The sequence below is a fragment of the Leptonychotes weddellii genome, chromosome 12, assembly GCF_054177405.1.
Source record: "Leptonychotes weddellii isolate Sample4059 chromosome 12, ASM5417740v2, whole genome shotgun sequence".
NCBI classification, from domain to species: Eukaryota; Metazoa; Chordata; class Mammalia; order Carnivora; family Phocidae; genus Leptonychotes; species Leptonychotes weddellii.
Genome location: NC_138380.1, coordinates 90,171,243 through 90,194,365, shown reverse-complemented (window position 1 = coordinate 90,194,365; position 23,123 = coordinate 90,171,243). Strand labels below are relative to the sequence as shown.

The window sequence follows — 23,123 nt, the reverse complement described above, 5'->3', positions numbered from 1 at the left end:
TCAGAACAAGACTGCTGATGGCTGCTTAGTTTCCATCTCACACGGGCACAGAATTTCCCATCAGAGCCTCTGCCTGTTGGAGGCTCTGGAAGCCTCAGAGAAGGAGGTAGCCTGTGTCCAAACAGGAAGGGGCGAGAACAGCGTAGCGTCCCACGGCTGTGTCCAAGCTCAAGAGGTGTTCTCACGTCAGGGGTGGGGGGAATAGTTCTGCCTCTCCATGTGCTCGGCCGTGGCAAAGGATCAGCCCCATACTCTCCCACCGGGACTGTGGGATCACCTCGAATGGCCCCCGACAGTCTTCGAGACATGAATGGGGCCCCATAGTACCTGTTAACCGTACGCAGGAGGTGTCCTCCGAATTGAAGAGAAACCTCTTTTGCCCTAAAGGTGTGCAAAATGCAATAAAGTCACCACCTATAGTTGTCACTGAAAGTTTAAATGTAAAACGCAGGAACCCCGAGTCGTGGCTGCCTAGGGGCTGGTTATCAGTGGGTCATCACGGAACCAGCATCTGCCACCGCCCTCCGCAAGGGGATTTAAAAAAAAAAAAAAAAAAAAACAGCTGAAATGTTTACTCTGGAGGCACAAAGGATTTTATCAGATAACTTAGGGAAGTAGGAAGAAGGCTTGAAAATCACAGCCTCGTGTGACTCTCACCCAGGGCCAAACAAATCCAGTGATTATCAGAAATTAAGCAGGAATTCAGAAAAATCATTGAGCGAAACAGCTAGCTTGTCAGGACACGCAGGCCTCAGTGGAGTTGTGATTTTTTACGTCTGATTCGGGGCAGTCTCCTAAATGATATCTTCCATTTGCAATACATCGGGAGAATCCTAAAAACCTGTTTACTTTCGGTAAACGTGCGTTTTCAATAAAAACGTAACTTGTAAAATTAAGCAAACTTTGCTTTTCCTAATGCGTCCCTTAATCTTCCAATTATCCCGTGAAATAGACCCCTCACATCAAGCCCTAAGTCAAGCTTGCATGAGAGTAGTCAGGTTCTCCCCTTTTGTAATGACTTGGAAATTAAAGCGAAGGTAAGTTACTTTGTGATAGACACCTAACAGAAGACGCTGGGACCCGGGTTAATACATTCCTGACGGAGGAATAGACCTCACAAATGAATTACTTTCCTTGCTAATTCATGTAAAGCCTGACTGTACTGTGAAAATTAGCTTAAATAAATATTTGATAAATGAATCAAATTCTGGCATACTAAATTGTCAAAACATAATGACTGCCTGCCCCAATAAAAAGAATAATTGCATTTAATGAATAAACCTGCCAAGTATAGATATGCAGAGTAGCCCCCACTGTTTGCTGCCCACTTCTCCCCACAAATCGCGCCTAAGTGCCAAGCACACAGCAACACGCCGATTCTTTCACTTGCAGGACGAGTTTATTCCAGAAATAGGGACATGCAGCCCGTCAATGTTGTGGTTCCTGGCCTGGCTTTTATTAAACAAACCAACCAACCCCTGAAACAGTAAACTCGTGGATTGTCTTCCTGCTGTGTCCCCACTCGCATAAATGTGGAGGGTCGCAGGTGAAGCCAAACGAGGATTGAGTAGGTAGACGATACTAGGGAGGTTTCCATTTCTCTGGGATCTGAGTGGAGTATGTTCGAAAAGGCACGCTTTGCTGACCATCAGTCCCACCCCGAGTTCTCTGAGTTTCCAGTGTTTCTCGAGCAGTTTCTTCTCAACCTCGAAGGCCATATAAATCACACCAGGGTTTCCCTCGCTGGTACCCAGCAGCTCCCAGGGGCAGGCTGCCCCCTTGCCTCTGCCCAGAGCCCCACCTGGGGAAGGTGCCGTGGGCGCCACTCGGAACTGTGTATTGATCCCACTACTTCCGTCCCTAGTTTTGCCGCTCAGTTTCTTTTCTTTTTCTTTTTTTTTTTTAACTCAAGTGTAATAGCACTGCTGTCCCCAGCAACACCTCGGGGTCGATGTGAGAATCACAGGGGAGAGTGGTACGAAACAGCCACGCAATGCAGGGGGAAACCCCGCTATGCAAATATGCAGCGGTGTCGTCCTAAGTGATGGGACTTTGAACTATCAAGATCAAGAAAAGTGTCTGAATTATGGTTATTCTGGACAGTCTCGGGCCTCCCCCTGTTCCATCATCACCAGCATCAGAGTACAATCTGCTCCGACGTACGGTTGCAGTGGGCCCGAGTTCATTTTTGCAGCTCAGGTATATATTCTGTAATCTGCCTTCTTCTGATATCCCCTCCTAAATGTTATGACGGAGACACCCGTGAAGCCTCTGTTTTGTACCCAAATAAGTTCTTCAGAGGGGCTCAGACCTTCTTACGGAGAGTCCCTCGAGTGGGACATCTGTAGACCCTGAGGGTAAAGACTTGATGTTGAGCTAGTGATGACGATAAAGCCTTCGCCCCGCCAAGGAAAAGCAATCCAGCCTCGGCGCGCTTGATGTCACTTAGCCACAAGAAGCAAGCTAGGGACCCAGAGGAGGCAAGCGGTTGATGCTGAGCCTCAGCAGAAGAGCACAGGTAATGGGGGCTGTGTTCTGTCGTCCCGCAGCGGGGCCGTGCCCCCTGTCCTGCTAACGCCTCCAGAGGGAAACCACCTTGAGCTGAGCCCCGGGTTGTCACTTCGGAGAACGCCGTCTTCGGGAGTCTCCAGGTCCCGTGTTACATATTCATGCCAGCACAATCAGAAACAAATAGATTTCCAGGAAAGCTTGCCAGTAGGATTAAGATGCCAGGCACAGCAAGATACACGAGAACCGTTGACTCAAATTAGAAGACAGATTTCACTCTTGAAGCAACGGCCGCCTTTCTTCCCTTCCCGCCCTGTCGAGCGGGTGGGGGGCATGGCTTGCCTGCGAGGTCCCACCTGGGTCCGCTGTTGTTACTTCTTCACAGACAACAGCTGCACGGCAGGGTCCGACCTGCGCCCCCCCCCCCCCGCCCCAGCCCTTCGGATCCCCAGCGCCTCGTCAGCCTGGAGCTAGCTAGCTTTGGGTCACACCGCAACACACCTGTGTCACCAGGCATGTCCTCCACCCTTCCTGTATGCATTTTGGGTGGCGTGAGCTCTCCCGACCGACGACCTTTCCGGAACATTCAGCCGAAGGTCCACTCTGCCAAGATCCATCGCACCCTGCTGATCGCCCTGCACCTGCCCCCAGGGACCAATTACTCCTCTTTTCCCTTGCATCTCCGTGGAGTTAAAATATGCACATTCACGCACGTGTGTGTGATGAAGGCCCAGAAGTGTTTCTAACAGATAACGATCTCTCGCTACTGGATGCTCCTGGGGGCCGCCCGGCCACCGACTCTTTGAGATTTAGCTCCGGCTGGTCAGGGTCGCCGTCACCTTCCCACCTGCCTGACTCTTTGCCCAGCCACGTCCGACCCAGATGCAGATTTGGGACGATGCCGAATACGTCCTGGTTGGTATCAGGATCCCTCCAACTGGCCTGTAATTAAATATCACTCTATCCTTACAGCAGCACATCTGTCCGGCCCACTGAAAAATAAAAGCGATGGTAATCACGGCATCCAGGGGCCGGTGTAAACTTCTCCGTTTAAGCCGGTGGAGGTTTGACTAGTCCCAGACACGCTTCTGCTAGTTGCTTTCACTAAGTGCCGCCTTGTTCACCAAAACCACATTAAGCAATTGAGAAAATTGTTAAATAAACATTTTCACACATTCTTTTTTCCTAAGAAAAACCCGTTACCGGGAAGTCTGTTGTTTTTGTTTTTGTTTTTGTTTTCATGGTATCTCCACACCAGCTATTGTGGGCACAGAGAGCTCTTCTTAAAAAAAGAAAGAAAGAAAAAAAGAAAGGGGGGAAAAAAAGCAATTGTTCTCAAAAGAGCTTTAGCGTTTATTGAAACCTGACAAGTGTATCATCCTTTCTACACGAGAGCTAAGTAAAACGGTCACTGATTTGGAGTCCAAGACCCGGGACTGCTCAGTGGCGTATTTCGTTCTCACAGATGCCTGTGCATCCCTTTGTTGGATCCCGAACACACGGGACGGGCGCTGCTGCTCCAGGGCTCCCCTGCCTTCTTAGCCACCGCTCCAGCCGGAACACCCCTAAAAGAATTCCTAATAACAGCTACATTGCCTCTCTTAAATGATTTGTACTGAAAACACGACCAATCTTCTGTGGAGATAGGCCAGTGATAGCTTTAGTGGTTTCAGGATTTGGGAGAAGGAGAAAGCCAGAAGGCTCCGTGAGCCTCAGGCTGGGACGCCCCACCACGGGGGATCTGGGACTTCTCTTTGGACCATCTGGAGCATCCTTCACAGTTCCTTCTCATTTTATTCAATCTTTCTCCTTCTCTCTCTCTCTCTCTGAGCCTCACACTCTCTTCTGTCTGTCTCCTTCCTGATTTGCCTGCGTAGGGACAGACAGGTAATGGAGAAGAAATTGAAAGGCAAAATACAGGAAAAATGTAAATGAAAAGAAGTTATTATAACTGTTATAATGAAGTGCCTTTCATTTAAATATAAGAATGTAACGCTGAAATGAACTTGTGATCCTGAAATGCATTTTTAATGAGTTTCCTTTTTATTTTGCTGCTTCAGTGGCATATTTTAAAGACCCTTTGAAAAAAGCCACATTAAAAACCCCACCAAATGCCACAACACGCAAAATTGGATATTGGTTTATTCCAAAACTGCTGATCAGGAAGAGTGGCTCTTCATCACAAAATGTTGCAGTCACTTTATTTAAATGAGTTTGAATTTGCATTGTGATGTGCCATTCTGATTTAGGGGAAAAAAATTAGATTTTCAGATCAAATTGACCCAACCAGTGAAGCGTTAAGGAGCTGGCAGGTTTAGTCTGAAAGCCTCATGTTCTATCAAACCTGCAGCCGGTGGAAGTCACCGGGCCCCGTGGGAAACCAGTTGCTCTCCGGTCCTCCTCTTGTCCCCGCGCCGAGTTCTGTTCTCACCCATCCCTCTCCTCCTCCTCCCAGGGGAGCGGCCTTTCCAGTGCAACCAGTGTGGGGCCTCCTTCACGCAGAAGGGCAACCTGCTCCGGCACATCAAGCTGCACTCCGGGGAGAAGCCCTTCAAGTGCCACCTTTGCAACTACGCGTGCCGCCGGCGGGACGCCCTCACGGGCCACCTGAGGACGCACTCCGGTAGGTCCTCCGGGCGCAGGTGCCGGGCGTCCCGGCCCGGGTTGCGCGTGGCGTGTTGTGTGTGCGCGCATGCGCGGGGGCCCCCCCGCCCGCCCGCCCCAAGGTCTGGGCCTGATCCCCAGCACAGCGCCCCCTCAATCGGGCCTCCCCACGCACCCGCCCTGGACTGTGGCAGCACTGCCCTGGCCCCCCAGTTCGGACTCCCCCGCGGGGCAGAGGATGCGGGTGGGGACGCGCGCACACACGCGCGCGCACAAGTCCCGCTTCACAGAGACTCGTTCCAGGGAGACCTCGTCTTCCCGGGGTCCTCAGGTAAGTGGGGCCCTTCTGCAGGATTCTTCCAGCTCTCCTTTCACCCGGCGCGCTGCTAACACCCGGAACATTCCCAGGTGCATTTCCTCACGTTAATGGTCAGGCCGCAAGTATTACTGCTTTAGGCAGGGGACTCCCGGAGCGGTCACTGTCGCTGGCGTAGTTTTTTTGCAAAGCTGAGAGAGAAGGTGAGCAGGGCCTGCCGCCATGCGTCCTGACTGGAGACACGCCTGTGCCCCCGGGGACACGCCCCCCTCTCTGCGCCCCAGCCTAACTCGTGCCCGAATCCAGGCAGGCCTCAGCAGACAGGCCACTTTGGGGCTCTTACCAGATTTTAGCAAACGCACGTCGAATAATCCGGAGACTCGGAGCATGATTACCACAAACGCTTGACAGTTCCCAAAATACTCCCAGCCTGCGAAGCACACATCCACCTTTGGGTTCAGTCTCTGCCTCCTGAGGAATCTTCCTGGCTATCCCATCAGGGGGCCCCATGGGCTTGCAGGTCAGAGGAACAGAGAGGGGCCCTCTGTCCAGCAGGGATACTTCACCCCTGCCCTCCCAGAGCTCATCATCCAGACCATCGGCTGCTCAGCGACTTCTCTGGAGCGGGGCGCTGTCCGGGGAGGAAGAGACTTCAGACCAGCTCCCCCCGCCCCCCCGACATCTCCAGGGCCTCGCTGTCCCCCAGGGGCAGGGATGCTGCGTCCCTGGGAATGCGTGCCTAGCGTCAGACTGTCTCCTTCCCAAATGTGATGAGTGTACTTAGTGGCGAGGTTCTAGTGACCTCTCCCTGTGCCTCTTCCTTTGTCGCTGAGCATTTACGGAGCACCCAGGGGCCCCTCTCTCTGTGGAGGAGGCTGGTGGGAAGCAGCCAAGCGGCAACATGTTACCAGTGTGCTGACACAGTGTCTGAGGGGCCGGTGGGAGCACAGGGAGGGGACAGTCAGTCTCCAGGGTAGGATGTGAGGCTTCAGGAGAGACTTCCAATAGATGGAGGGGCTTGAGTCCACACCAAAAGGGGAGTTTCTGAGGTTTACCTTCAGAGAAGTTCCACGTGAATGTGTAATCCTGTAAGTGACCCCAGAAGGAGGCGTGGTACGCATTTTAGCCAGGGTTGTGGGGAACATCGTCTTTCTCCTGGAGCAGTGCCTGCAGGAGCTCACGAGGAGGCTAGGGGGGTGGTCACAGGTGCCCTGGGAGTGCCAGTACCCTGTCGGGGTCCAGCCAAGCCATCTCCTCCCCGTGCTGATCTCCTTCCTGGTAGTGAACATGGAGGAGACTCCCAAATGCTACCCCCTCCCCCACAGGGGTCCATGCTGACGGCTGGGGAGGGTTTTGCTGCAGGGGACAGGTTGAACAGATGGCTGCCCCAACAAAGGAGGATGACAATGAGCATCTTACAGCGTTTACAGTGTGTCAGGAATGAGGAGCATGTGTGTTGCCCCCTAGAAGTGAAGGTGTCTGGGGAACTAAATGCAAGGCTTCAGATATGACCATGATACCGGTGTGCAGAGCTGAACAGGTGATCTGGGACAAAGGAACTTCACACATATCATTCATGCAGGTCAAGTGGACATCCGCACACTTGACAACAGGACTGCATCGGGGTTGGTAGGAAGCACAACTCCATGCAGGTGGAAAACACAAAGACTCATCCCTAGGTGACACCAACCACAGTGACTCTGATTTGCAACAGAAATCTCTCCTGCATATCGGTCCTTAAAACTCAAAGGGATGCCGCTCTCTTTGCTCTCCTACCTATTATGAAGTTTGGAACATCTAATACAGTACTTTTGGTTATTCTGGCCCCATGCCTGCTTATTTCCTTCAAGGTGTGATGATGGTATCCTGCTCCAAGCATGGCCAATGACTTGAGTAATTATATATAAGAGTGGTAGACTCTGCTATGGATGCAGCGATGAGCAAGTAGCTAACACTGTACCATTGACCCAGGGCTGCTGGTGATTCTGGCATCTAAGAGTGCCATTGACACACAACTCTTAGAAAATACCCAAATGGGGCCACTCCCCCCATTCCACGAAAGCCATGATCAGCCTCATAGCTTTCCCTGGCCACTGGTGGTGGCCTGAGGTGCCAAAGACCAACACATTCGTAGTGATATAGGCATAGAATGTGTCCCATACTGATAAGAGGAGGGCTCAAGTGGTCTGGCAAGGTAGGGAAGACATCCCGCTTTGTTCCTCACTGCTTTCTTTCGGAGTTGAGAGCTGAGCCAGTCTTTCTTTCCTTCAGAATACTGGGCTGTGATGCAAGGTATACTTTAGTTTGGTTTCTTACTGTGAACATATCTCTTATGTTCCAGAGTTAAAAGCAATCATATAGTTAGAAAAATGGATATTCAGACACCATGCCATATGTACATGAATTTGCTTAAGTGATAGCTTTTCTAGGAGAGGACATTGACGGGTTATCTATATCCTATTAATTTCTAAAGGCAACATTGTATATTTCAGTGTTACTCTCCTGACATTAGTGATACAACTTTCTACAGATAAAGATCCATCCTTTTCTTCCTCTGTTAAATGTCCCAGAAGTCAAATTTTGTTTTGTTGTCTTAGTCTTCTTAAACCATTGCCTCTATTCACCTAAGGAAGAGACTGAACCAGTACAAGCTTTGGTTAAACCTTTTTACCAAACATTCCTATTTGGATGGTATTGATTTTTATACCATGCATTCAAATCTGTGAAATCTAACAACATAAGAAGGAAGTCAGAGAAGATTCTGGTCTGAGGATAGAAATTTATATTTGCCATTTAAATAAAGATACTTTACTTATTTCATCTCTTAAGTTGCTGTGTATTAAAGTCTTTAAGCTTAGGCATGATATGAACTTGTTTGTGCTAATCTTCTTTCCCAAAAATACCGCTCAATAAAGTTCAGGAAGAACCAAACCCATCATACAGAACCACACTGCTTAATAGGGTAGCCACTAGCCATATATGGTATTTAAATTGTAAGTCTAGTCAACTGAACTTAAACAAAATCAAAACTTCAGTCCTCGGTGACTCTAGCCATACTTTGAAAGCTCAGTAGTCATGTGGGGCTGGTGGCCGCCATATTGAACAGCACAGTGGCTGTCGCATTGGACAGCGAAGACGGAGAACACTTGCATCTTCATAGTAAGTTCTGTTGGTAAGGGCTGATCTCGAAACCATGTCATCCTTAACTTTTTGGGGAGAATGCGGAGCTTTCTCTAAACTAGAACAAGGAAATACATTTTGGAAAGGAATGCTCATTTCATTAATGTATATCTATCCACTGTGGTTTCTTAGAGACCTCAAATTATCCAGTTTTAGTATCCTGGAATTTAATCCACTTTGGCTGCATTTGGATCTGTCCCCAGTGTCATGCCAGACCTGGCCCACAGTGTAGATGCATTCCTCACGTCTCCGCCCAGTTGTTGGGCATCTACCTGATCACACGGCAGTGGCCCATTTCCTCCAGTTGAAGAAGTGATTGAAGTCCAAGAGAATTTGGTAGTTAGGACTGTGGGCAAATTAAGATGAAACAAAACTCACAGGAGTTCTTGGTACAATCAAAGAAACCCGTGGGCATTAACATTTTTAAATTTAGCAATTTTGACTGAGTCCATAAGGCTTTTAGCTCTCAAGAGTAGAGGGGTATTTTTTTTTTTTTTGGATTTTTGATAATAATTGTATTGCATGCATCCCCATTACACATATGGCCAATATTTAATTGGGGTCTTGAACTCAATTGTGTTTTCTGCAGTTGGTAAACCTCACAAATGTGGATATTGTGGCCGAAGCTATAAACAGCGAAGCTCTTTAGAGGAACATAAAGAGCGTTGTCACAACTACTTGCAAAGCATGGGTCTTCCAGGCACGCTGTACCCAGGTAAGCGCTGGCATTCCCTCCCCAGCCCGCGGGGAAGAAGGGCCCCGGGCACACAGCTCCGGGCGCAGAACGCGCAGGTGTGCGCATCACCACCGCCAGGACGGACGGATGTTTTTGGTCACTAACACGGCACGGTTTCACCCGGAGCTAACTGTGCTTCCCGACTTTTGAAGCTCTCATCTCACCAGAGAGAGCCTGACCTTGAACCCCTCCCTCTTGAAAGCTGGGGAAGCATCTAAGACAATAGTGACCCCTGAAATTTTGGGGGGTTTTCTTGGTTTTTGGTAATTTTAAAAAAAATTTTGGAGTATCGATTGCTTCTTTGTGCTTAGTAATCAAAATAAGATGTGAAGTCTTGTTCGAAAAACTATTTTTTTCATGAAGTTGATCGAATAAAAGCTTTCAGGCTTTGGCACCTGCCTGGAACAGGTGAGCTCCTTGGAAAACCCTGACAGTCCGGAGGATTGCGGCTGTCACAGATTTCGAGGAAAGGCTGCTTTTTTTCTTATGAGCCTTGATGCTTGCAGCACCCCATCACGAGGTAGCGTTTGACTCTGATCTTAGATAATGTAAAGTGAAGGATGTAAACAGATGGCTGAATTTGCAGGAGGCTGAATTTACTCAGAGGGACGGTGGTGGGATAAAAGGCACCTTTCTAACTTTTTAAGACATAACAAATTTATGAATAGATCAACTGAAGCTAACCTCTTTCAAAACACCGCTTGCTTGGTGCCACCAAGGGAAAGCTCATCATCGGACCCAGGAGCAGAAGTTAAATTAAGAGTTGAAAATTTTTTAAAACCTCATTCAGCTCTCTGACTTGAATGAATGGCTCATAAAGGAAATCGACCAGGGAACATGAAGATCACTTTTATCATTTTAAATTTTATGTGGTCACTTACTGGATTTTTATTAGGGTGAAATGCACATAGCAGACAACTTAGGATCCTAACCATTTTTGAGCGTATGGTTGAGCGGCACTGAGTAAGTTCAAGAGCACTCAGACTAAGGACAGGTGAGAGCAGGAGAGACAAATGGTCAGAAAGGCGTTCTAAGAATCGAATGGTTTTGGCACCCACGGGCAGCGTGTTACATGGCCAGAGCTCCCTGGTTCTAGGGTTGCCTTCCCCACCCATCAGCTGTTGATCTAGGGGCTGACTGTTGATCTCCCCGGGCCTTACTCTTCTCACCTGTAAAATCAGGAGATCCCATTACATTTTCAGTTAGCCTTCTCCAAAGTCTGAGGTCTGTTTCTAGAATGGAAAGGTATTGAGGGTTACTAGAAGAGAGGAAATTAGGTACTAAAACAGTAGTAACAATGTAATAGTCATCAATTTGTGGCCAAACCCCAAGGTGGTGTCTAAGGGATGAGAGGAGGATGATGCTCCTTTAGAATAAAATCTAAACATTCAGACATTGTGTTTTCCTGCCAAAAATAAATTAATGGATCTTGGAAGTAAGTGCCACCGTGCCCTGCTTTGCCGAGAAGGAGGGACATGTGAGGAAGTGTATTAGCTCAATAGGTCAAGCATACGACCGGTGGGATTAGGTTTTTATGGATATTGTGTGTATCCTTCATATAAGTCAGGGTGTGAGCTTTTATGTTTGCCCATTTAATGAAAAACAGATATTTCCAATGTTGAAAAATTGCATATACCAGCTATAAGAACGAATTTGAAATATATATTTCCAAAATGGACTGATCCATGTTTAAATAAGCCATTTATCTACCCAACAGATATTTGCTGCAATTTATTATCTACAATACTGAGCCCTCTTTGAGCACAGTGATCTGAATTTCCTTTAAAACCATACACATGGAATTTCTAAGACAAAATGAACAAGAGACACAGACAGAGCACATTGGTTTTCTCTGCCATTTTGTTACTGAAGGAACGCGTTAGGAAGTCAGCCCAGGCTGATCCAGGGGAGAGCAGCTTCTGTGTCCCTAAGACCTGGGTTCAGGTTGCATCTCTGAATCTGTTTGTGAATGCAACCCTGGGCTCTCAAGTAGGAGTGATAATTCTGGCCTGGCCAACCTCGCAGAAAGGCTCTGGGAGAAAGAGGAGAGAGCCTTAGGGAGCATCGACATGCATCACGCACTCACGTGAACATACAAATGTCAGTCACTGAAGTTTTGACACCTGACTGGTCTCCTCTCTTGGCTGTCTATGTCCGTGAGCTTATATGTCCGCGATATATCTTACCCTCTTGCCAGAATCACCTCCGTGTTGAAATGCTAATTTGTTCCCTTCGGTGATCAGATCATTAGGAATACCACAGTGATGTGTCCTTATGTTCCTGTGTTCAGGAGATAAAGAAGGTTTCCTGTGTGCAGTGAAGGAACTCGGGGTGTGGAGGGAATCCATAAAAGCACTTCAGTGCTAGTCCTACAAGCTGACATCTGGGATTCAGAGGGCAGGCATTGGGCTGCTGGGGTGTGGGTAGGTCTGGCCGGTGGTCCTTGCTCACTTAGCTTTGCTGTGGTAGGTCTGGCCGAACCTGTGCCTTCTCGTGCCCTGTCCTTCCCACGGCGCCCGAGACCAGCCCCTTCGGTGCTCAGATGGACACCCAGACAGCCTCCCCCCTCTTCAGTCCCCATAGGTTGGGGCCATTCTTTGGGATTCTGTAAAAACAAAGCCTAGCTTAGCTAGGATGTGGGAAAGTTTAATTTTTCTGAATATAACTTTATTTAGTTAAAGGCTTGTTGGTCCTCTGTTGTAATTTCCCTCATGGAAAAAGTAAGTTTCTCTTGAGCGTTTGGAAGATGATCCATCAGGTACACAAATCGTGTTACAAGCTCTTAGGGGAAAATGCATCGAAGACGGGGTAGCCACTGACCTGGGAGCTTTGGACTCCTTTGTCCCTCACTGTGATGACTCTGAGCATCTCTGCTCTCAGGAGGCCCTGTGGCCTGTTGGGGACGTAACTCCACTTGAAGTGCTGCAGGGGTCCTGGTTGGGGCTTGGCGGAGAAGCAGGGACATGTGAGGAAGCATATGAGCTTGATAGGTCAAATGTACAACCACTGGAATTGGGCTGTGTGGGTTTTGTATGTAGCCTTCATCTAAATCAGGATATAGATTATTATGTTTGCCCATCGAATAGCAAACACACATTTCCAATGTTAAAAAACTGCATATACCAGCGATAATAACCAATTTGAAATATATGTTTCCAAAATGGTCTTCATAATAGCAATGAAGACCTGAAACACTTAGAAATCATCTTTGCAGGCAATGCTCAGGACATAATGAGGACAGCTGTCTCACCATGATGGGGCCAGAAAGCAAAGGTGGGAGGTGGAGAGGGGGAGGGCCAGACACTGCAGGCATGTGTCTTCCCAAATCAAGGCATGGTTTTCACATAAAATGTGTCTGTAAATCGTATTGGAATATCTAGAAGAACAGAGGAGGGGATTGGCATTTTCAAAAAGGAAGAGTAATGTCTAGTGCTGTATTCACATGCAGCTAATGTGGAGCTCTTTGAAGAATAGACAGAAATCGAGAATAGGAGTGGATAAGCCTACAGGTCTTGTGCTAAATCAGCGTGTCGTATCTGAGAAAGCAGGAGGAGGTATACGGCAGTGGGATTGAGGTGGACCATTCAGAAATGGTGCTGGAAAGATTGAATAGCTATTTGGAATATAATTGACATTTTCAGCTCCTCGTACATTAGGATACATTGCAGGCACATGAAAGAGTTCTATTTCCAAGCATCCAACATAAAAACTAGAATATGGATGGACTCCACAGGATACAAAGTTGTCTCTTCAATTATGGAAAGAAACAATGTAGAGAAAGACAGGGCTAGAAATACTCCCTACGTCAACACTTACCCTGTAGGGTCTAGGTGTTCTGCAGTTAGGTGTTGATTTTCCAGAGTTTGCTGTGTGTTCCGGGATCAAGAGCTCTGGATTCTTCCCCCCACCCCCGTGTTGTCAGGATTCTCTGTCGCATTTCTGCATCTCACTTCACTGTGCCAGCCGATGGCATCGGACCCTTAGATCATTTCCAGCTCTGACAATTCTTGGATTCTCAGCCAGCTGATGAGTAGTGGATTTGGGAGCCCTTGAAAAGTTAGGAGGACTCATCAGAGGGACACAAGTGCTTAATCACATTCAGCTTCTGGTGACAGTGCTTGTTTTCTTTGGTTGTGGAAGATAACGTGCGGTCCCCAGGTGTCATTAGCAGGTGGCTGTGGGCAGACTCTGTCTGCCTGGCAGAGTTGCTGGGGAGATTAGAAATCATCATCATCACCATCATCATCGTCATCATCATCATCATCCCTCCTACGAAGGGCCTGGCTCTCGTAGGCGCTTAACAAATGTCAGATTTAGCGCGGGACGCGACCAAATTCTTTCAACTGTAAGCGTTTCTAAACTGGCCTCTCTAACTGTCTTTGACTTTAGTCATTAAAGAAGAAGCTAATCAGAGTGGGATGGCAGAAGATCTGTGCAAGATAGGATCAGAGAGATCCCTCGTGCTGGACAGACTAGCAAGTAACGTCGCCAAACGTAAGAGCTCTATGCCTCAGAAATTTGTTGGTAAGAGTCCAATGTTTGCTGTCTCTTAAAAAAACAACTACGCGGGTGCTTTAGACTCGGGTGGCCATTAGCTGAGAGTAGGAGAAAGAAAAAGCATCTCATTTTTTTTAAAAAGCAAACATCGGCAGGCTTACCATGTCTTAAATATTTTGGATTTTTTTCTAATAGACTTCTTGCACATAAGAAGTCTTATCCGGGCAATTTTTCCTAGATGTGGGCTTACAGAGTCCTGGGCACCCAGGAGATCTGCCTGTGGACACCTGTGTGCTTCCAGGGGTGGCCGGGTCAGTGTGCTCAGGGCCGAGAACATGGGCCCAGCGTGGCTGGGGGAGATCCCCACACAGCCGATTCACCTGCTGCCTGAGCACCCCTGCTGAGCTGCAGATGCTCAGAAGTTCATAATGCCCCCTGCATGAGCTACCTTGAATCGCACAGCAACTGGCCCCTGAGAAGTACCCAGGGAAGAGGGAGCACAGCCACGATCGCTGTGCTCACTGTGGAATCTCTGCCCCTGCCAGGTGCTTTGAGGGATAAAGGGAAGAGCAAGGTGGCCCTTTCCTCTAGCTCGCTGTCCAGTGTAGATGGTAGACAGATACACCAGCAGCCCTCATCAGGCCACACACTGCAAGTGCAGGAAGAATGATACCTAATTAGCTCAGTGTAAGAGTGGAAACGCCCTGGGCTTGGGTCCCAACCTGAGGGTGTCAGCACGCAGCCACGTGTTAATGCTATCACCTGGGTGACATTACTTGACCTCTCCGAGACTTGGTTCCATTCTTTATGTACCTCACAGGGCTCTGTGAACATAAATTAACATCAAGGATGTGAGAACATTTAGAAACCCTTAGTGTAAAGGTCAACTATTATCAATAGGATAACGTGGAAAGAGAACGCTGGGGGAAAGGTCATGTGCAGGAAAGAGGACCACGGGGGAGGGTCATGGTCAGGAAAGAGGACCACGGGGGAGGGTCATTGTCAGAAGAGAGGACCGTGGGGGAGGGTCATGGTCAGGAAAGATGATGATTAGTGAAAGTTTCACGAAGCTGATAGTGACCCTGACAGGGGACTAGGATTTCAGCACACTATTAATAGTGGAAGAAAGGGACAGGATTCTAAACAGACATAAAAGTACAGGGAAATGGTGACACCAGTTGTAGGGGCTGGGGCGGGGAGGAGACATGTGGGACCTGACCTAGGAGCAGGGAGTGTTCCAGGCTAATTCATGTGCCCTCAGGGAAGCAAGAAAAGTTAAGTCCCAGTAAGCTCTAGCCACAGAATCAATGGCCTTTGAATGCCAAGGTGGGAAATGTCTCCTTAACTCAGGAGGCAGGAAAAAGCACTGGCATATTTTTGGTGGGAGCCACCTGTTAGAAAACCAGACCACAAGTACCAGAAGTTGACTGGAAAAGGAGAGGGCCAGTGGTGGCGGGGAAGGAGGAGGAAACGGAGCAGAGAGCAGAGGGGTTTGGTGAGGGGCGTGGGGGTCAGGGCAGGGACTGGGGGGGTGGAAGCTGTGAGTCAGGTGGTGGTAGGAGAGGAGGATGCCATTTACAGAAATGGTAAAGCCAGTTTCTGGAAAAAGATAGAGTTCTGGTTTTGATCTGCTCATCTTCAAGGGCTTTCCGGTATAGAGGCCACATGGGAGCCTGGAAAATGTGCGTTGGGAGAGCGTGGGTCTAGAATGGTGCTAATGGTTAATGAGGCCTGGGGTTCCAGAGGACAGATGGGACAGCAGGAAGGGGGGAGGACCAAGGAGAGGCCAAGTTCTTGGGGCTCCAGCCTCCGTCTTGCACTTAAGCCTCCATTTGATTAGATTTGAGAGGCTAGCCACAGGCTGGGGTGGGAGAGTTGAGGGAAAGAAGGATCCAGTTTAAAACACTTTTGCAGGCCACTGGCTGGAGACGCCCTGTGGGGAGTCACGCACATAAATGTGCGCTCTTAGACTGTGGGAATGAGGGAGACCCTGCATTTCCTGAGCAGAGTGGGAACAAGGTCCTGAGCACAGAATAGGCTGTTGGGATGGGATTTCAAGTCGCAGTGGTCTGGGTGAGAACACAGCACTCACAGGCGGTGCGCAGAGGGCGGGGCTCGGGGCACAGTGGGCGGGGCGCGGTGCACAGTGGGCGGGGCTCAGGGCGCAGTGGGCGGGGTGTGTTGCACAGTGGGCGGGGCACGGGGCACAGTGGCCAAGGTGCGGTGCGCAGTGGGCAAGGTGCGGTGGGCAGTGGGCAGCAGGTGGCAGGTGACGCAGAGGGCAGTTGCCGGGTAACCAGGAGGGGAGATGGAGCAAAGACCCAATAGCAAGTGTGCCAAGGTTATTAGTGGTCACTGATTTTGGGAAGCTGGGCACGGCTTCTCTTTCATGTTGGGAATTTGGACAAGTCCTGCTGAGGACTTTTTTCAATGAAACTTCGCAGCCCATACTAGCTTTTGGAGGCTTCCAACCAAATGAGACTACCCGTGAACCTCTCCTGTAGCCACCTGGGAGGAGGCCACGAGTTAGGTATTGTCTTCAGATTTAGATGCTTCTGTGTTTAAAGAAACAAACAAAAAACAAAACAAAACACCACACCTCTAATCAAGCCAAGCCAAGGTTAGAAAGAAGTCCCCGGGGGAGAGGGGGGCACAGGAGAAGTGTGATGGGTACAGTAGGATGAGGACAGCAGCATGGAGATTCGAACAAAGGGCTCAGGAACAGCTGTGTATTCTGTTAGGTGTTTTCCCAAGAGTTTGGTGGTTGATAAGTTATTTCTAAAACAACGCCTCTTTCTACCCCCAAATGCCTAGCTTGTCCTCACTTCAATGTGATGGGATTTCAGTCAACCACTCCTGACTTGTCACAGCTTCTCCATTGTTAAAATAAAAAATAAAAAAAAAAAGGAAGGAAGGGAGGGTGGAAAGAAAGAAACAAGGAGGGAAGGAAGGAAGGAAAGAAGGAAGGAAGGAAAGAAGGAAGGAAGGAAGGAAGGAAGGAAGGAAGGAAGGAAGGAAGGAAGGAAGGAAGGAAAGAAGGGGAAAAGATGGATCTCTTAAGGTCCCTCTTAACTTCTAGATGCTGACTTTATCCTATATATAAATTCAGAAAGTGTGTAGGAATGCAACTGTTATCAAACATGATCATACACACAGGTGGAGCCGTTGAAAGAGCTCCAGGTCTGCATTCAAGAGACCTGAGTTCAGGTCCAGCTCCAGCTATGATTGGCTGGTGACCTTGAGCACATCACTGGATTCAGTGTCCCCATCTGTGAAATGGGTGTGATGCCTCCTGCCCTGCATCCTTCCCAGGGCTATTCTGAAGATCAAAAGGGAGAATGGGTGTGGCACTGCTCTCAACTTGAGAAAGCACCTTAAAAATGAAAGGTGACATTATTTTCCTGTGGTATATTGCTCAGAATGGCCTATAATTTTGCTTAATTGATACATGGTCTATGATTAAAATTTTTACCTTGCACGTTGGCATGACTGTAAGTAGGTATTGATTCTGCCAGCAACATTCCTCACCAATTATGTCATCAAAGATCTCATCCTCGAGATCATCAGATAGAGGTCAACAGGATCAGTGAAGCCCAACAGAAAGGGGATAATAATGTTACATAGCAACGCTACTCATTGTTCTTAGTCTGCTGAGCAATTGCGGGGAGAAAGTGTTGTTTCTTGTTGTTGTTGTTGTTAGAGAGAGAGAAGGGGAGGGGCAGAGGGAGAGGGGGAGAGAGAATCTCAAGCAGACTCCACGCTGAGCACAGAGCTGGATGTGGGGCTCGATCTCACAACCCTGAGATCATGACCTGCACTGAAATCAAGAGTTGGATGCTTAACCGACTGAGCCACCCAAGTGCCCTGAGAAAGCTTTTTAAATACAAAAGAGGAGAAAGGGGAAAATAACAATGATTAATATTCCTGCTATCCATTATAATTATCTTGGTGTAGTTTCTTTTTTTTGAAAAGAAAAACACTACTCTGTTGCATTATTAAAATGACACATGGTTAATATAAGGAATTTTAATGGAAAGATGATTGTTTTAGAATTACCCAAAAACCCCAATATCCAGAAATTGCCAATATTAAGAGTAGCTGAGCATTATTCTAAGTATCTTTCTATCCATATATACGTATGTGAGGGGCTAGTATGATGAACAGGTGGATTGACAGACAGGTGTGAAATAAATACTTCTGTAAAGATTCTATCATTTTACAGATGCTATTTCAAAATGAAAGTATCACTTTTATTGCTGTCTTAAATTTAAGAGGTGAACAAAAAAACAAGTAAAACTGGAGGCATGGCTGATCTTCAAGTAAATATTTTCTCACAAAAAGATACTGTTTTTAAAGGATTTTTCTAAGATTAGAAAGATGTACTGCATTATTTAAAACATGAAGACCTTCAAATCAATGTTTTAATCCATTTGTTTCCATTTAGGCAGTATCTACTGACTTGTAGCTTTGGGAAATAAGGACATGATTTTATTCCCCTGTCTTCAGTTATATTATTTTTACATCATCCTGCTTCCTAATATTCACATTCTATTTCATAATCTTAATTCTCCCAGAAACCTAGCTACTTATTGTTAACTCTATATTTAAATAGATTCAAGGCTCAGACTCAGTCCTTTTACTGCTATTTCTATTTATTTTGATTATTCTCTTAACTGATTGGACTTAACATTAAAGGTGCTATAGGGGGCCTCTGGGTGGCTCAGTCAGTTAAGCAGCTGCCTTTGGCTCAGGTTATGATCTCAGGGTCCTGGGATCGAGCCCCGTGTTGGGCTCTGCACTCAGCGGGGAGCCTGCTTCTCCCTCTGCCACTCCCCCTGCTTGTGTTCTCTCACTCTCTCTGACAAATAAAGAAATTCTTAAAAAAAAAAAAAAAAAAAAGAAGGTGCTATAGGTGTTCTAGTTCCACGGTTGTTTTGTGTTCAAGGATGTCTACCTGTTGCCTTTCTATCTTGACAGAGTGTGTGGTGCCACAATGGCATTGCTTGTTGAATGTTGTCAAGCAGATGTCTAAGGCCAATCTGATATTTTTTTCTGCAAGGTGGTTTCCATTTTCTTCCTGAATGCTGGAAGAGTTCTTTCCGTAACCTTAGAGTTAAATAGCCTCACAGGATGTGTCTTGGTATTTTGTATTCTGAATAAAAATTTCCTGCCATTTTAATTTGGGGAATCCCTTTTTTTCCTCTCTATTTCTGAGAAATTCTCTTCCTTATAGAGACATCTTTTGTTCCATCTTTGTGATCTCTGTCAGGGATACCAGTTGTCCTTGTGTTGGATAATTTGTCTTCCATATCTGTTAGCATTTCCTTAAGTTAATTTTTTTGTCTTTTTTCACATTCATTCACACTTATTATCTTGTGTTTTTCCTCTATGTCAATCATTCCATTTTTAGTAGCTTATGTTCTATTACTCAATGCTTCTAAATCCATGGATTCATTCTGTTATAAAACTGTTTGGGACCTCATTTTGTTTCCTGAGATCTGACATCTTTTCTCATCTCATTCTGTTGTTTTACCATGCTATCTTTCAGTACTTTTTTTTATGGAGTCCATGTCACAAAGTAATTATGAGATATTTCCTCTATTCCTTGAGTTAAGCTTTTTTCCTAGGATGGGCTCATTGGTCTGTTTTACTTCCTTTCCTCCCTTGTATTGCTAGAAAATATTTTCACCATAATCATGACATTTCTTTTCATCTTGCTATTCTACTTGGGCTGATATAGCCTGATTGACGTTTTGACGTTCTTCCCACTGTATGTGAGGCTTTTTTTTTTCCCCCTGTGAGAGCTATCGACTTTTCTAAATCCTGAAAGAATGCCAAGGATGGGGTGGAGGGGGTAGTTCAGGTGAGGCAAAGTGCAGTCTTTGTTAAAAGACTTTCTCTTTGCTCTCTCTCCCATCCTGAGATTTGTTTAAATGTCCTAAACCAGTTATCACTGTACCTGGTTAGAGAGTGCTTCTCAGCCCCACAGGGGGACACCAGGAGCTTCAGGCTGCCCCCCCCCATAGAGGACCCGACTCCTGTCAGGAGAGCCCACTTCACTGCTCACCTGTCCAGTGCCACCTGGTTCTTGCTAGCAGAGGTTTTCACTGCTTTTTGGTCAGAAGTGGAAGAAGATGCTTATTTGAAATGGTTCTCTACAGATATGAGGATATTAGGGAGAATGCTGAGGATTTTGTTGACTCATATTTAAGGTTTTTTAGAAGTCAGATCAGCAGACACCCTTTACTGTATGTCTTAGGACAGAATTATCTTTCCTTGGTCCTTGATTTTTTTTTTTTTAACTATTTCATTAGAACACATTCTTTTATTTAGTTGATTGCCAAAGTGAATGGTGTGGGTTTTTATTCTTCTCAGTTTGTGGAGTATTAGGGAAGGGAAATTCTGTGGGTAGTTTCAATATGCCACAGTAATCTGCAATATATGGATTTTTTCTTCTGTCCATTTGTTGTTGAGACCAAGTTTTAAAAACAATGGACTTTAATGGTTGCTTGGAAAACCAGAGAAGAAGCAGGATGATGAGGTGGGAAAGCACCATTTTTGGTGGGGCTATAAACACTTTGATACATACCTAAATCAGCCTCAGTATCTGTGCCTCATCTTGTCCCTACCAGGGTCCCTACAAACCTTCTGTTCGGGATTAGAGCAAAAAAGATATTTAGCACCTCAACACAAAGATGAGGAAAACTGTGTGGTGTTAGTAATGCTACTGAATTACTTCTTTGAACTTTTAAGGGAGAGAAACACCACCTCTGTGTTCCCTGCCGCCCACCTCATGGAGAGATTCCATCCATATGTTCCGTTTCTGAAGAGGGTGTGACTGGTCACCAGCCAGTTTTCCTTTCTATAATCTGAGGATCACACTGTTCCGCTATCAGGGCATGTGCCCCTCCTGACCACCAGTAGATTAGAATGAATGCAGGCTGAGCCGTTTCGTGATAAATCTCCTCTGCAAGCAAGAAATGAGGCCTAAAGATACTTTAGAGTATGATGGGTCTGATCCCTGAACAATTATCAGTGGTCAGAAACATTTTTCTAAAAGAATTAGTTCATAAGTTTTGAACTACCAGGGAGTTTGTCCTCTTGTTGCTAAGAGCTAGCAGGAGACCTTGAGGTCAGGTGTCAGTGTGGGGGGTGTGGGGACTCCTTCTCCCCTTGCTTTCCCCTTGCTGCTCCCAGTGTGGGACACAAGCCCCACTCACCTGGCTGACTCTTCTAGGTCAGAAGCTCGTGTGACACAAGCTTTTCTTCATCAGACTTCATAGCCTGAGACCTGCTGTTTCTGCAGCCCTGTTCATACTGAATCTATAACCAGTATTCCAAGAAGGTGCATCTTGATGCAAATGTTTACTCAGAAGCCAGAGCTGGTCTCAGGGTTCACCATTCCCAGGGAGCAACAAGCTTGCCTACTGCTGCAAACTCTGCTCTTAGACCAGAAGTTTCTTGAGGTGAAGCTCGTGAGCTGAGAGTCCTCAGCAGTGGTTCATTGAGCACCGTTCAATTTTTGGAAAGATTGGATGAATGGCACACCTTCTCCCCTGAGCTTCCTTGGTTTGACCCCAACCTGCCTGCACATACCTCTGTGGCACATGGTCCCTGAGCATCTTTTTACTCTCAGAGCCCAAAGTCAGCTTTCGATAAACCTTCTAGTTGTATCTTTTGATTAAATTTTATTCTGAGTATTAAGTTCTGAATTTGACATTCCATCATGTAATACTATTTTATTTATTTATTTATTTAAATATGTATTTATTTATTTAAGAGAGAGAGAGAGGGATTGCATGCAGGGGTGGAGAGGCAGAGGGAAAGGGAGAGGGAGAGAGAGAATCCCAAGCAGGCTCCACACCCACCGTGGAGCTCAATCCCACAACCCTGGGCTCCTGACCTGAGCCAAAATCAAGAGTCAGACGCTCAACCGACTGATCACCCAGGCGCCCCCCATCTAATACTATTTTAAATAAGTATATTGCATACTATCATGAGTAATTGTATACTAATGTACTTTAATTAAGTTTATGAGAAGTTCACTAGTTACTGGAAATCACTTAGAAGGCTCTATTGAAAATACATCATTTAAATATTAATCTTAAATTAAATATAGTAGTGTTCTTTTATACCGTCCAGAGGAAAAGACACAGGTGGTGGGTGAGTATTTAGTTGGAAGGTGTGCTGTTTATATTGACCCACCCTGACTCTGGTTCACGGATTCATTTGTCCCGTCATGTTTAAGTGCAGACTCCGGGCAGGTCCGTGTGCTAGGTGACCATAGGCAGAGATATCTCCACCTTCCCCATTTGGGAGGCGTTTGTGTGGCGTGTCTGCCGGAGCACTGGGACAGCCTGAGGTGGGGATGTCCCCCCCACACCCGTGTAGACTTCAGCTGTCGCTGTCATGCGCAGAGCTACTGCGACCTCACTGACTGTCACCTGCCCCCCCCCACAGGGGACAAGTGCCTGTCGGACATGCCCTATGACAACAGTGCCAGCTACGAGAAAGAGAATGAGATGATGCAGACCCACGTGATGGACCAAGCCATCAACAATGCCATCAGCTACCTGGGGGCCGAGTCCCTGCGCCCGCTGGTGCAGACGCCCCCCGGCAGCTCGGAGGTGGTGCCGGTCATCAACCCCATGTACCAGCTCCACAAGCCCCACGCGGAGGGGCCCCCGCGGTCCAACCACTCAGCCCAGGACAGCGCCGTGGAGAACCTGCTGCTGCTTTCCAAGGCCAAGTCGGTGTCCTCCGAGCGGGAGGCGTCCCCAAGCAACAGCTGCCAAGACTCGACGGACACGGAGAGCAATAACGAGGAGCAGCGGAGCAGTCTCATCTACCTGACCAACCACATCAACCCGCACGTCCGCAATGGCCTGTCCATCAAGGAGGAGCACCCCGCCTACGACGTGCTGCGGGCGGCCTCCGAGAGCTCCCAGGACGCCTTCCGGGTGATCGGCACGAGCGGGGAGCCCATGAAGGTGTACAAGTGCGAACACTGCCGGGTGCTCTTCCTGGACCACGTCATGTACACCATCCACATGGGCTGTCACGGCTTCCGTGATCCTTTTGAGTGCAACATGTGCGGCTACCACAGTCAGGACCGGTACGAGTTCTCGTCCCACATCACGCGGGGCGAGCACCGCTTCCACATGAGCTAAGCCGGGCCCGAGCGAGGCATGCGGGGCCCCGGGCCCTCCCCTCCTGCCAGTAGCCCCGGACTGGACCAGAACGTTGTGCTTTGATTTCTAGGTGGTTTTTCGTTTCGTTTGG

General features: G+C 47.5%; 1 protein-coding gene across 12 annotated transcripts in view; it reads left to right on the top strand.

The window, feature by feature from the left end:
- Nucleotides 1–23,117, top strand: part of IKZF1 (IKAROS family zinc finger 1) — a 91,421-nt gene extending 68,304 nt beyond the window's left edge. For 8 of the 12 annotated variants that reach the window (XM_081800805.1, XM_081800803.1, XM_081800811.1 and 5 more), the window contains 4 exons: nucleotides 4,964–5,131; nucleotides 9,198–9,323; nucleotides 13,734–13,868; nucleotides 22,302–23,117. In XM_081800805.1, the coding sequence (XP_081656931.1) occupies nucleotides 4,964–5,131; nucleotides 9,198–9,323; nucleotides 13,734–13,868; nucleotides 22,302–23,011 (1,139 nt within the window). In that variant the 3' untranslated portion in view covers nucleotides 23,012–23,117. The other 4 variants (XM_081800813.1, XM_081800806.1, XM_081800810.1 and 1 more) reach the window with 3 other exon arrangements.
- Nucleotides 23,118–23,123: the final 6 nt, after the last annotated feature.